The 15,626-nt window shown below is 42.5% G+C and overlaps 1 protein-coding gene across 1 annotated transcript in view; it reads left to right on the top strand.

The window, feature by feature from the left end:
- The window catches only part of LOC126091919 (1-phosphatidylinositol 4,5-bisphosphate phosphodiesterase classes I and II), a 433,185-nt gene that overhangs the window by 395,689 nt on the left and 21,870 nt on the right, over nucleotides 1-15,626 (top strand). The window contains exon 19 of the mRNA XM_049907237.1: nucleotides 2,860-3,177. Within this exon, the coding sequence (XP_049763194.1) occupies nucleotides 2,860-3,177 (318 nt within the window). The remainder of the gene's footprint in view (nucleotides 1-2,859; nucleotides 3,178-15,626) is intronic.

Raw genomic sequence — 15,626 nt, 5'->3', positions numbered from 1 at the left:
TAACAATTTCTATACGACATAAAATGTAATAATATAAAATCCAGAATGGAATAATGACAATATTATGAAAAGGATAGGATGCTACACACCATATAGTGGAGATTCTGAGTTGCAGACAGGCACAACAGAAAGACTGTTAAACAATTAAACTTTCAACCAAAAGGCCTTCTGAATCATACAGCATTCACATGCACATTCATGCTAACACAACTCACACACACATGACCACTGTCTCTGGTGGCCAGACTGCAAGCATCTGCAAATAATGGGAGAAGCAATCTGGATGGTGGGGGAAGGAGGAGGCTGGGGCAGGGAGAGGGAGGGATAGCAAGATAGGGGTGGGAGACAATAAAGTGCTGCTTTTGGGGGTGGGGGACAATAAAGTGCTGCTTATGGGAGCATACACAGGTGTGGTGGTGAGAGGGTAGGGCAACTAGGTGTAGTCGGAAAAGATGGTGTTGGTAGGAAGGATGCAAATGAACTTGCCCCTGGCCTTGCTGCTATTAAACACTACCTTTCCCAACACCTGGCAGATTCCAAACATACAATGTCCTTCCTCGTCACCATGACCAACTATATCCTCACTTACAATTACAAACAAACCTAGCATACGGCAACTGGCACCTCCATGGCACAATCCTATGCTAACCAATTCATGGGCCACCTAGAGGAATCCTTCTTAACTGCCCAGAATCCCAAACCCCTCACCTGATTGAGATTCATTGGTGACATCTTCGTGATCTGGATCAAGAGAGCGGACACCCTGTCCACATTCGTCCAGAACCTCAACGCCTCCACCCCAATCATTTCACCTGGTCCTCCACGACCCAAAAAGCCATCTTCCTCAGTGTTTACCACCATCTCAAAAAGATGGTTACAGCAATACCTCTGTCCATATCAAACCTTCCAACCACCACAATACCTCCAGTTCGACCGCTACCACCCATTCCATACCAAGAAGTCCCTTCCACTCATCCTAGCCACCCATGGCTGTTGCATCTGTAATGACAAGCTGGCCTCTCAAAATATACCAAGTCCCTCATTGAGGCCTTTACAGACCATAATTGCCCTCCCAACCTTGTACAAAAAACAGATCTCCCATGCTTTATCTCTCTAGCCACTCACCACCTCCCAAAGTCCCACCATCTGACCAAAGAGGAGCATTCTCCACATGACTCAATACCACTCAGGACTGGAGCAACTGAATCACATTCTCTGCCAGGGTTTCGACTACCTCACACTGTACTCTGAATTGGGGGATGTCCTACACACATCCTTCCCTCCTTTCCTGCAGTGGTATTCCACCACCCATTGAACCTCCACAATATCCTCATCCATCCCTACACAACCCTGCTCCCAGCCCCTTGCCCAATGGCTAATATCCTTGTAATAGACCTGTCTCGTACATCCTCCCACCACCACCTACTCCAGTCCAGCCACAAACATCAACTATTCCATCAGAGGCAGGGCTACGTGTGAAACCAGTCATGTGATCTACAAGCTAAGCTGTAACCACTGTGTTGCATTCTGCATGGGCTTGACCACCAACAAACTGTCTGTCCACACGAATAGTGACCAACAAAATGTGACCAAGAAACAGCTGGAACACACAGTTACTGAGCATGCTGCTCAACACAGTGTACTTCGTTTCAATGACTACTTCATAGCTTGTGCCATCTAGGTTCTTCCTACCAGCACCAGCTTTTCTGAATTGTGCAGGTGGGAACTCTCCCTGCAAATATATCCTATGTTCCTGTTACCATCCTTGCCTCAGACTTCATTAGTCATTGTCCATCACTCACCTATTCCCTTCCCTGTTCTCACTCCATCACTACATAGCTTTCTATTCCACCAACACACCCACGATCCCTTTACATCTTTCCTTCTCCACCCCCCCCCCCCTTCCCACCCCTCCTCCACTCCGCCCCCACTCTCTGTCTTAACTTCTGACTACACCTAACTGTCCTACCCTCTCTCCACCTTATTCCTATATGCTTCCACAAGCAGCATTTTACCATCCCCCACCCCTCCCCTGCTATCCCTCCCCCTCCCAACCCCAATCCCCTCCTCCTTACCTTCACCTTGCAGATTGCTTCTCCCATGATTTCCAATTGCTCGCAATCTGGCATCAGCAGCCAAAGACAGTGATCATGTGTGTCTGAGTAGCATTTGTATGAATATGCGCAGGTATGTTGTTTAATTCAGAAGAGGACCTCTTGGCTGAAAGTTTACTGTTTAGCAGTCTTTTTGTTAAGCCTTTTTGTGGCTCAACATTTCCACTGTATGATGAGTAGCAATCTATCCTTTTCATAATAGTGACATAAAAATGTAAAACTTTCCTTCACAAACATACACATAAACACTCTATGTGTCATCACTGTTGTGTCTTTTGATTTTCTGTATAAATAATGTCTGTGTAAGTCTCGTGTCATTTTATCTGTGTTTACAACATTCGGTTGCCACCTGACTATGGCCTAAGTAATCTCAAACCAGTTTGTGACTAAATAAACATAATTTTGCAGAACATTAGGAAGAGTTTCCTATTTAATATTGTCTTCATGTTCTGCCAAGCATTTAACACATCACTTAATACCAAACAATAGTGAGTGCATTGAGAATTATTAATATTTTGTTATATGTTTGGCATGACAGAAAATAAAAATAATAAATTTTGACTTGCATTTTATGGACTGCAGCAAACAGTTCATTCATCACAACAGAATTGCAGTCAGACAAATACCACAGATACTAACCGATTTGAGGACAAAACATAAAGTCACTGTCAATTTCAATTTCAGATTATTTTAATGTGTATTTGTAATCGATGGAACCAATGTAATAATGACATTTTGCACACAGGTTTTCTCAGCAGTGGAGAAGTTGATGGCAGCATCTCAGGCATCACAAATGAAACTGCTAAGGGCCTTGCTAGATCGTGAGACAGCAGAAGTTATGAGGCGTTTACAAAGTGCACGACGTGATGAGGTGAAAGCTCTTGCTAAAGTTCACCGTGACCGTGATGAAATGGTACGTGTGAAACGTGAGGTTGATGCAGCAACAGTAGACAGGGGTGTGGCAGAGCGTATGCGTTTGACACAGTTATATGAGCGCAGACGCTGCCGACTGGAGACTGCCCATGAGCAGGTCCGGCAGAAATTTCAAGCTGAAAAGGAAAAGGTATGTCAATTTACAAAAGAAAAATGTAGTTTGGAAATACAACCATAGCACACATAATTCAAAATACCAAAGGAAAAAACTTAATACTGACACTTTGTAGCAAAAAAGCGACATTTGCTTGGTCTACCTATGGGAGGCAGATATTTATTGGATGCAATAATTGTAAGTACAGTAGTACATGATTATATCTACTGAAAGGTAAGTTAGAACACTGAGTTTAGTGTGATGTGATACTGAGTATATTCCTTAACCAATGTTTAGGTGTAGCTAAGGTTACTGTGGGAACATCTACCCAGAAGTCCACGAGTAGTAGTGAGATTACTGCTGTAAGAAAAGTGAATTAAAGTCATGGCATGGCAGCCTTTGTACCATGATTGTGATTAGGAGGGTTGCCGAAGTAGCACACTATGACCTGACCTGTGAAATGGATCGCTGTGGTGCTGCGTTGCAAAATAGCTTTCCAGGGTTTTCGCCATGTTGATCATCTCCAGTGCATTTATTAAATTTTGAAATCAAGCACAAGAACCATGAATACAGTAGAACCCAATTAAAAATTGTGGAAATGAGGTTACAATATTGACAATTATCTGATACAATTGTATCACTGTCCGATAAGTAGAAAGAAGAAAGTGGGGACACCGCCAAAATCCAGCAGCAGTTCGTACACTATTCTCTTTAAACGAGGCAATAGTCAATGTTTAGTGATAAAAGACAGAGGAGCATGCTGTCCAATACCACAAATTTTAAAGTTTGTCTTGTACTGGTTTATAGTTGTGAAGTTTATACTGCATTCAGTCTCTTTGTCACTGAATTCGTTTGAATCTGTATGTCAATAAGCCTACATTTCAGTGATTTAATAGTTAGCTTAGACTGCAGATTGAATTGTTAACACAGTCATGTCAGTTAATTTAGCATGCACTGCCCTAATAGTGGTTGCTAACTGCTTGTTGCACATCTCAAATTTGCAAAAAATTTCAACATTAAACTTCAGACAGTTGCTGTACCAGCATGGGACTGATTTTTCAGAGAGTGTCACTGAGATGTTGAAAGAACTTAGCTGGCAGACTCTTGAAAATAGATGGAAACTATCGCAAGAAAGTCTACTGATGAAATTTCAAGAGTGGTCTTTAAATGATGACACTAGAAATACAGGGTGTTACAAAAAGGTACAGCCAAAGTTTCAGGAAACATTCCTCACACACAAAGAAAGAAAATATGTTATGTGGACATGTGTCCGGAAATGCTTACTTTCCAGGTTAGAGCTCATTTTATTACTTCTCTTCAAATCACATTAATTATCGAATGGAAACACACAGCAACAGAACGTACCAGTGTGACTTCAAACACTTTGTTACAGGAAATGTTCAAAATGTCCTCCGTTAGCGAGGATACATGCATCCACCCTCCGTCGAATGGAATCCTTGATGCGCTGATGCAGCCCTGGAGAATGGCGTATTGTATCACAGCCATCCACAATATGAGCACGAAGAGTCTCTACATTTGGTACCGGGGTTGCGTAGACAAGAGCTTTCAAATGCCCCCATAAATGAAAGTCAAGAGGGTTGAGGTTAGGAGAGCGTAGAGGCCATGGAATTGGTCCGCCTCTACCAATCCATCGGTCACCGAATCTGTTGTTGAGAAGCGTACGAACACTTCGACTGAAATGTGCAGGAGCTCCATCGTGCATGAACCACATGTTGTGTCGTACTTGTAAAGGCACATGTTCTAGCAGCACAGGTAGAGTATCCTGTATGAAATCATGATAACGTGCTCCATTGAGCGTAGGTGGAAGAACATGGGGCCCAATCAAGACATCACCAACAATGCCTGTCCAAACGTTCACAGAAAATCTGTGTTGATGATGTGATTGCACAATTGCGTGTGGATTCTCATCAGCCCACACATGTTGATTGCGAAAATTTACAATTTTATCACGTTGGAATGAAGCCTCATCCGTAAAGAGAACATTTGCCCTGAAATGAGAATTGACACATTGTTGGATGACCATTCACAGAAATGTACCCGTGGAGGCCAATCAGCTGCTGATAGCACCTGCACATGCCGTACATGGTATGGAAACAACTGGTTCTCCCGTAGCACTCTCCATACAGTGACGTGGTCAACGTTACCTTGTACAGCAGCAACTTCTCTGACGCTGACATTAGGGTTATCGTCAACTGCACGAAGAATTGCCTCGTCCATTGCAGGTGTCCTCGTCGTTCTAGGTCTTCTCCAATCACGAGTCATAGGCTGGAATGTTCCATGCTCCCTAAGACGCCGATCAGTTGCTTCGAACTTCTTCCTGTCGGGACACCTTCGTTCTGGAAATCTATCTTGATACAAACGTACCGCGCCACGGCAATTGCCCCGTGCTAATCCAAACATAAAATGGGCATCTGCCAACTCCGCATTTGTAAACATTGCACTGACTGCAAAACCACGTTTGTGGTGAACAGTAACCTGTTGATGCTACGTATTGATGTGCTTGATGCTAGTACTGTAGAGCAATGAGTCACATGTCAACACAAGCACTGAAGTCAACATTACCTTCCTTCAATTGGGCCAACTTGCGGTGAATCGTGGAAGTACAGTACATACTGACGAAACTAAAATGAGCTCTAACATGGAAATGGACACATGTCCACATAACATCTTTTCTTTATTTGTGTGTGAGGAATGTTTCCTGAAAGTTTGGCCGTACCTTTTTGTAACACCCTGTATACTGCAACCCCCTACGTATTGCTCCCATAGGGGCCGTGAGGATAAGATTAGATTAATTACAGCACACACACAGAGGCATCTATACCATCATTTTTCCCATGCTCCATACGTGAATGGAATGGGAAAAGCTCAAATAACTGGTTCAGTGGGCTGTACGCTCTGCCATGTACTTCAAGCGCACAATTCCCCATTGTCAAAATGCACTCTAGGATACTCTGTTTTAATAACAACATCCAATCCTGGTACAAATTTCTAGAATGAAATTCTTGCCTGTGAAAGACCACAAAGTCCAAACATTAGCACAAAGCTAATGTAATGCGGTACTTGTACACAATAAGATTGCCAACGGCCTTGCCGCAGTGGTAACACTGGTTCCAGTCAGATCACTAAAGTGAAATACTGTGAGGCTGGGCTAGCACTTGGATGGGTGACCATGTGGTCTGGTGAGCACTGTTGACAAGTGGGGTGCACTCAGTCCTTGTGAGGCAAACTGAGGAGCTGCTTGATTGAGAAGTAGCGGCTCCAGTCGTGTAAACTGACATATGGCCAGGAGAGCGGTGTGCTGACCACATGCCCCTCCATATCTGCATCCAGTGACTCCTGTGGACTGAAGATGACATGGCAGCCAGTTGGTACTGTTGGGCCTTCCAAGGCCTGTTCGGATGGAGTTTAGTTTAGTTTAATTAGTACACAATAAGATTAGTGATTGCAGTGTGTATACTGCTGTGACACCCTGAGAAGTTGTGGTGTCTCCATTGGCTCCTGATGCTATTGGACTGTTACAAACATTATACAATCACCAAGGAAAAGAATGAACAACCAATGAAATAAACAAAAAGAAAAATTATAGTTGAATGTCCAGGTGTTAGGAACCATCTTTATAGATACAGAACTAGCCCAGTGCAATTCATCCAGGATTTTGATGAAAGTACACAAGGTGCAATCCAGTGTGACATTTGGCACCGCCTGCAATACCTCACTGTAGTAGTAACTTGAAGAGCCCCACTGTCCTTAGCTGTGAAGAGTAGGAGCTGCTATTGCTGATGCAGTTGAGTTTGCACCAGGTGGCACAAGGTAGCTTGAAACCTGAATGTTTGACACTTGGGTGTTTGACTTGCAAGAAGCTTTACTGAGCTGAAGATGGCTACTCCAATTTCCATGCAGCATAGGAATTTAAATCACTGACTAACTGACTCACGGAAATTCTCCAGGCTGGTTGACAATGTTTCAGTGGAATATAGAATGTTCAGGATTATATTGTGGCTGGGGAGGAATTGGTTCTTGTGCATTCTTGTCCATAACAGAGTGAGAGTTTGTTATTCTCATGCATTCTGCTGCAAAAGGTACTATCATTGAAATTAAAATTCAGTAAATTTGTATTTTACTTCTGTTGATTTTAAAAGAATGTTACATATTTCAAAAAGATTGTAGCAGAAAGTTACACAGCAGATACTTAAATTTGATTATTTGGTTGAAAATGGGGTGATGATAATCCCTTTCTTACAGTTAAAAAGCCTGGAAGTTCTTGCATCTAGGATCACTTGTATGCAGTCCACCAAAGGATGAACACAACAATATAGAAAGATAGGTTGCTACTCATTATACAGAGGAGGCACTGAGTTGCAAACAAACACGATGTAAAAGACTACTAAAATACTAAAGCTTTCAGACAAAGTTCTTCTTGTGCAATAGAGAACACGCACACATATACGCACAAGGGTAACTCAGACAAACATGCCCACTGTCTCAGGGCACTAGAGCCTGACTGCGTCTGATGGAGCAGCTATCTGCTAGGATGGGCGGTGAGGGTAATGAAGAAGCATGAAGTAGGGAGGCGATGGATAGGGTTTGGGAGGGGAAAGATTTGAGTGCTGCCTGATGGACTGTGCTGAGACTTAATGGAGACAAGATAGAGCTGTTAGGTGCAGTATTGATAGTCTAGAGGGGTGGGGAGAGGAGAGAAGTAGAGAAGGGGAAAGGACTTGTAGGCACATTAGTGGGATAAAAGACGTGTGTAGTATAGGAGTTGGAACTGGGAAGGGTACCGGTAGACGGGTGTCAAGGACTAATGAAGGTTTTGGCCAGGGGATCATGAGCATGAAGGATATGTTGTAGGGAAAGTTCCCCTCTGTGCAGTTCAGAAAATCTGATGTCGGTAGGAAGAATCCAGATAACACAAGCTGTGAAGCAGTAATTAAAGTAAAGTACATAATGTTGGATGGCATGTTCAGCTACTCGAACTCAGTTTGCCAATAGCCATTTATGAGGACAGACAGCTTATAAGTTGTCTTGGCTGCACAGAAAGCAGACCAGTGGTTGCAGCTGAGTTGGTACATCATGTGGCTGCTTTCACAGGTGGCCCTGCCTTTGATGAGTTAGGAGATGCCTGTGACAGGACTGGAGTAAGTGGTAACAGAATGTGTGGAATGGGTCTTTCATCAAGATCTGATACTGGCATCTGAGCCATGAGGCAATGGCTTGGGAGCAGGAGTGGAGTAAGGGCAGATGTTGCATAGGTTCAGTGAGTGGTGGAATAGAATTATGGAAGGTATGAGGAGAATATTCCTCATTTCAGAATATGATAACAGGTATCATCACTGCAGATGCAGTGACCACAGGCGACTAGGCTGTATGGATGGGACTCCTTGGTATGGAAGGGGTGGAAGTTGTCAAAGTAGAGACATTGTTGGTGGCTGTTAGGTTTGATGTCGACGGAGGTACTGATGTAGCTGTCCTTGAAGTGGAGGTCAACATCACAAAAGGTTGCTTGTTGGGTTGAGGAGAACCACGTGAAGTGAATGGGGGAGGAGGTGTTGAGGTTCTGGAGTAATATTAGTAGGGTGTCCTCACCTTTGGTCCAGATCATGAAGATGTCATCAGTGATTTTGAACCAGGTGAAGGTTTAGAATTCTGAGTGGTTAGGAAAGATCCCTGTAGATGGCTCATGAATAGGTTGGCATTGAATGGTGCCTTGTTGGTTCCCATTGCTGTACCAAGAATTTGTTTGTAATTGATGTCTTCAAAGGAGAAATAATTGTGGGTGGTGATACAGTTGGACATGATGACCAGGAAGGAAGTAGTAGGCTGGGAGTCAGTTGGGCATTTAGAAAGGTATTTTTCAATAGTGCCAAGGCCTTGGGCATTGGGGATATTAGTGCAGAGGGAGTTGGCACTGGTAGTTATGAGCAGGGTGCCAGGTGTAAAGGAACAGGAGCTGTGTAAATTGAATTTTCTCATTTTGAGGAGACAGAAGGAGCAAGCTATTTTACTTGCTAAAAACTTTCTAAAGCCAAGATCACAAAGATATTTCTTTGTTAAAGCTTCTTGTTATGAAACATGTTCATTTTAAATTGAACCTCATACCAACTGTGGAAAGTCAGTGGAGAAAGTAGTAGATGTCATATATACAGAAGGATATGTTACAGGTGATAGGCTTATAGTGTTAGTCCATGAGAGCAGCGATCCTCTCTGTGGACATGTTGAAGGTAGGAGTGCGAGAGAGAGAGAAACTCAGGCAAGACATGCTGGAATGAACCTAAGGATTTAAGGAGGGATTGGAGATCCTGCTGGGTTTCTGGTATTGTGTCACTGTGGCAGGGTTTATAGGTGGATGTATCTGACAGCTGGCAATATCCCTCTACCCGGTGTGGTTGATAACCACAGTGTGGACCCATTATCAGCAGATAGGATTATAAGAGAGGGGTCAGTTTGAAGTGGTGAACTGCAGTCCTTTCTCGGATGTAAGGTTGGTTTCCATTTGGGGAATGATGGTGAGGCAAGATTCAAGGTTAAAGAACTCTGTGAAGTTAACAGAGGGTGGTTTGGGGTCAGTGGTGGTGTATCACAGTTGTGTGGTGGCATGAACCAAGTCAAACAGGAATCAGTGTTGGTTTTGGATTGAGTCTGAATGATAGGGTTGGTAGCAGAAAAATTTTTCTTTTTCAGGGATCAGGAGAAAGAGAGAAGGTCTTAAGGTTGAGATTGATTGAATTTGGGAGTGGGGTAAAAGTTATGGCCTTTGAAAAGGACTGGCACTTCTATGGGATTAAGGATTTTGGAGGACAGGCTCATGACCATCTTGCAGGTCAGTTTAGGTTGTGGATTCTGTATGGTGATGGGAGGGAGTTCCTCGGGGTGTGATAAATGTTAGTAGGTCTGCAAGGTAAGGTTTGGTGACTATGAGATGGAGGCTCTCATAGAGGTGGTGGATAGTGGTAGCCCAAAGTGAGATTAGGAGACGTACGAAATGGCTGGCATGATGTTGTTGTACAGCTCAATGACCATAACCATGTACATACACACAATATTTTTCAGTCTTGGTCGCACATGATTATTTCTGATTTTGGTTATGTATTTCAGCTAACTACCATCATCATATCTGTCATGTAACAAACAGTATAAACATGGAATATGTACAGTTCCTTGCACATATTACAAAAAAGGTTTTCATTAAAAAAAAAAAAAAAAGATAATGTGATTCCCGTTATTTCAGTAGATCACAGATCATAAAAAAATAAAAGATAATGTGATTCACATTATTTCAGTAGACCACAGAATGATAAGTACTCACAATCAATAGGGTACAAATACAATAACACACTTGAGTAACACATAATAAATCCTTTAAAACATCAGTGCATTGTGTAATGACAAGTAGAACATACTCATACAAAGTGTACATGCATATTGGGAGTGACACAGTCACCAGTAAGAAGGTAAATTGTTCAGCTGCCATCAGGTGGTTAAAACATAACAGCCCACTTTAGAACAGATAAGCACAAACATGAATAAGAATGTAAATTAGATTAAAAATGTACTTTCTTTTTTTTATTAATGTGCTATGTAAACATTTAAATGACCAATCCATATGGATCATACAAGTTCATCTGTGTAGCTCTTGTAAGATTTTTAACTAGCTTGATGTAACAATGTAAGACAGATTACAGTAAAATATTGCATCACAAAATGCAAGGCTGCAGACCAAAAAGAGAGAAATCATGGATCTCAAAAACAGCTAAAAATCAAGAGTCGTTTGCAAAAATAAAATAAAAGGCAATGACAGAATCAAAGGTAAAATGATTCCAAGGCAACCAATGCATAATCCATGTGTAGCCAATAAAAAATGAAGTGGTTGTGGTGGGTTGGTTTTTTAAAGCACTCAGATGTCGCAGTGGTTCATAGATGATGTCAAAAAAAAAAAAATTACTAAAATCCATCTTCTCCTTTATCACCCATTGTGACTGCCTTTTTCTGTGAGAATATAGCTCAAAATTGTTGAGGCTTTCGTGGCCACTTGTTGACAAACTGCCTATTGGCTTCCGTCTCGGGTTCTTCGGCCGACGTTCATCTAGTGATTTTTCTGACGTTTCGCCAGCACGAGTGGCTGGCATTGTCAAAGCTTCACCCTCCATTGCCGGTGGTGAACTGGAGGCGAGCTCGCGGCCGCAGACTATATGTACCTGGCGCGCCAACGTCCGAGGGCTTCTCCACGGTCATTTCCGGTGCGGTTCTCCTCTTGCTACCTGCGACGGTCGTTCGCTGCAGTACGGGAAGCCAGGATCCGTTTACCTTAAGGCTTTCCTCCTTCTTGTTGAAACTGTTCGCGTGTTTTTGGATTTCTACAGCTTCTCTGAACAAGCGCGTGTGATAGTGCTTCTCTACAGCCAGAACTTCCGTGTCGGCGAATTTTATTGCGTGGTCGGTCTCATTCAGTGCGTGCTCTGCCACGGCCGATTTCTCCACCTGCCCCAACCTGCAATGTCGCTTATGCTCTTTGATCCTGGTGTTAATGGATCGTCCATTAACACCAGGATCAAAGAGCATAAGCGACATTGCAGGTTGGGGCAGGTGGAGAAATCGGCCGTGGCAGAGCACGCACTGAATGAGACCGACCACGCAATAAAATTCGCCGACACGGAAGTTCTGGCTGTAGAGAAGCACTATCACACGCGCTTGTTCAGAGAAGCTGTAGAAATCCAAAAACACGCGAACAGTTTCAACAAGAAGGAGGAAAGCCTTAAGGTAAACGGATCCTGGCTTCCCGTACTGCAGCGAACGACCGTCGCAGGTAGCAAGAGGAGAACCGCACCGGAAATGACCGTGGAGAAGCCCTCGGACGTTGGCGCGCCAGGTACATATAGTCTGCGGCCGCGAGCTCGCCTCCAGTTCACCACCGGCAATGGAGGGTGAAGCTTTGACAATGCCAGCCACTCGTGCTGGCGAAACGTCAGAAAAATCACTAGATGAACGTCGGCCGAAGAACCCGAGACGGAAGCCAATAGGCAGTTTGTCAATATAGCTCAACTTCTTCCAAATTTTTGAGTACATGGCCCTTGGTTGCTTTGTGTAAGATTTAAGGCTTTCTGTAATAGGATATAGATTATGTTTCTCAGAATTTAAATGATTCCTCAAAGCATTCTTAATTGGATTCATATGTATGCTCCCCATACTTGTTTCAAAATTTCTACTGGTCTGACCAGTATAATAACCACTTAGATACAACAAAAAAACTGATGGAAAGTGAGCTTTCAGCCAAAAAGGACTTTGTCAAAAATAGACAACATACACACACACTCACACAAATGCAACTCCCACACACATGATCACAGACTCTGGCAGTATGAGCTTATTCACTCCATACCAGCAGGGATTGCTACAGATTTTATGTAGGCTAGAGTGGTAAGAATTTTGTGACAAGATATATGGAGCATACATACAAGTCATACAAGAGTGCTTTGGGTAACCATTTAAATTCCAAGAAACATAATCTAGACTTGGTATGTTTTACTCATGTACATGACTGTATTTGTACTCTAATGATTGTGAGCACTTCTCATTTTGTGATCTATTGATATAACATGCTCTTATGGTTCTTTTATTTTCTTATGAAAAATAATGTTGTAATATTTGCGAAGAATTGTATACTCCATGTTTATCATTTTTGTCTCACAACATATCTGATAATGGTAGTTAGCCAACATGCATAATCTAAATCAGAAATAATAAAGTGCAATCAAGACTGAAAAACTTTGTGTATTTGTGGAGGTGGACAGGTTGAAGAGTTTTTTGAGGTGGCATAGTGCAAGCTGCTATTTTTCTTGAAAGGCTAGGGTGTCAGTCTGTGAGATGAGATACAGGCATTTGGGATTCCAGAGCAGGAGAATTTTATGCATGGAGAGGAGGTATTTGTAAGGAAGTTTGGGACTGAGTCATATGGTTTTGCAGAAGTAGGTTGGTGAGGACTGTGGTGTGATGAAATATGAACAAGCAGAGGTTATTATGGAAGCAGAGGCTGCAGATGGAGATGGGTAATTTGAAGGTAATCCATTTATGGGGATTCCATGAGCTGGACAACAATGCAGGAACATTATTTGAAACTGGATTCTAAATAGGGATAGGGAAACTTTTCTGTACTTGCACAGGTGGAAGGAGCAACTTTCTATGCTGGAGGATAAGAAAAGTACAAAAAATTTGGGAAAAGCATAGACAGAACAAAACAAATGAAATATGAAAAAATGTGAAACCTGAGTCAATAGGGCCTATAGGGAAAAATAAAAATGAACTCAAATCGATGTGGAAAAACAGAAAACTCAAAGAGAGACATAGTAAAAATAAGATAATAGTGGGATGGAAGTTATTAGGCAAATATGTGTGAAGAGAGGGGCAGCAGGTGTAATTAGATTAGATAAGGTCAGTGTCCCCCCCATGAACCATAGACCTTTCCGTTAGTGGGGAGGCTTGTGTGCCTCAGCGATGCAGATAGCCGTACCATTGGTGCAAACCACAATGGATGGGTATCTGTTGAGAGGCCAGACAAACGTGTGGTTCCTGAAGAGGGTAGCAGCCTTTTCAGTAGTTGCACGGGCAACAGTCTGGATGATTGACTGATCTGGCCTTGTAACACTAACCAAAATGGCTTTGCTGTGCTGGTACTGCGAACGGCTGAAAGCAAGGGGAATCTTTCAGCCACAATTTTTCCCGAGGGCATGCAGCTTTATTGTATGGTTAAATGATGATGGCGTCCTCTTGGGTAAAATATTCCTGAGGTAAAATAGTTCCCCATTTGGATCTCCAGGCGGGGACTACTCAAGAGGACGACGTTATCAGGAGAAAGAAAACTGGCGTTCTACGAATCGGAGTGTGGAATGTCAGATCCCTTAATCGGGCAGGTAGGTTATAAAATTTAAAAAGGGAAATGGGTAGGTTAAAGTTGGATATAGTGGGAATTAGTGAAGTTTGGTGGCAGCAGGAACAAGACTTCTGGTTAGGTGAATATAGGGTTATAAATACAAAATCAAATATGGGTAATGCAGGAGTAGGTTTAACAATGAATAAAAAATAGGAGTGTGGGTAAGCTACTACAAGAAGGAAACATAGTAGGTGAATATGGATTGGGGGGAAGAAATGAAAGAGGAAGCCACCTGGTAGAATTTTGCCCAGATCATAACTTAATCATACCTAGCACTTGGTTCAAGAATCATAAAAGAAGATTGTATACATGGAAGAAGCCTGTATATACTGACAGGTTTCAGATAGATTATATAATGGTAAGACAGAGATTTAGGAACCAGGTTCTAATTGTAAGACATTTCCAGGGGCAGATGTGGACTCTGACCACAATCTATTGGTTATGACCTGTAGATTAAAACTGAAGAAACTGCAAAAAGACAGGAATTGAAGAAGCTGGAACCTGGATAAACTGACTAAACCAGAGGTTGTACAGAGTTTCAGAGAGAGCATAAGGGAACAACTGGCAAGAATGGGGGAAAGAAATACAGTAGAAGAAGAATGGGTAGCTTTGAGGATCAAGTAGGTAAAAAGATGAGGGGTGACAGAAGAAATATTGAATTTAATTGATGAAAGAAAAAATATAATAATGCAGTAAATGAAGCAGGCAAAAAGGAATACAAACGTCTCAAAAATGAGATCGACAGGAAGTGCAAAATGGCTAAGCAGGGATGGCTAGAGGACAAATGTAAGGATGTAGTGGCTTATCTCACTAGGGGTGAGATAGATACTACCTACAGGAAAATTAAGGAGACCTTTGGAGAAAAGAGAACTACTTGCATGAATATCAAGAGCTCAGATGGAAACCCAGTTCTAAGCAAAGAAGGGAAATCAGAAAGGTGGGAGAAGTATATAGAGTGTCTATAAAAGGGTGATGTACTTCAGGGCAATATTATGGAAATGAAAGAGGATGTAGATGAAGATGATATGGGAGATCTGATACTGTGTTAAGTGTTTGACAGAGCACTGAAAGACCTGAGTCGAAACAAGGCCCCGGGAGTAGACAACATTCCATCAGAACTACTGACAGCCTTGGGAGAGCCAGTCCTGACAAAACTCTACCATCTGGTAAGCAAAATGTATGAGACAGGCGAAATACCCTCAGACGCCAAGAGGAATATAATAATTCCAATCCCAAAGAAAGCAGCTGTTGACAGTTGTGAAAATTACCAAACTATCAGTTTAATAGGTCACGGCTGCAAAATACTAACACGAATTCTTTAAGACGAATGGAAAAACTGGTAGAAGCCAACCTCAGGGAAGATCAGTTTGGATGTTGACTGGAATACTCTCTTTCAAATTCTGAAGGTGGCAGGGGTAAAATACAGGGAGCAAAAGGCTATTTACAATTTGTACAGAAACCAGATGGCAGTTATAAGAGTCGAGGGACATGAAAGGGAAGCAGTGGTTGGGAAGGGAGTGAGACAGGGTTGTAGCCTCTC

The sequence above is a fragment of the Schistocerca cancellata genome, chromosome 7 (genome assembly GCF_023864275.1).
Source record: "Schistocerca cancellata isolate TAMUIC-IGC-003103 chromosome 7, iqSchCanc2.1, whole genome shotgun sequence".
NCBI lineage: Eukaryota > Metazoa > Arthropoda > Insecta > Orthoptera > Acrididae > Schistocerca > Schistocerca cancellata.
The sequence above is the reverse complement of the archived record's forward strand: the minus strand, read 5'-3'. Positions and strand labels throughout refer to the sequence as shown.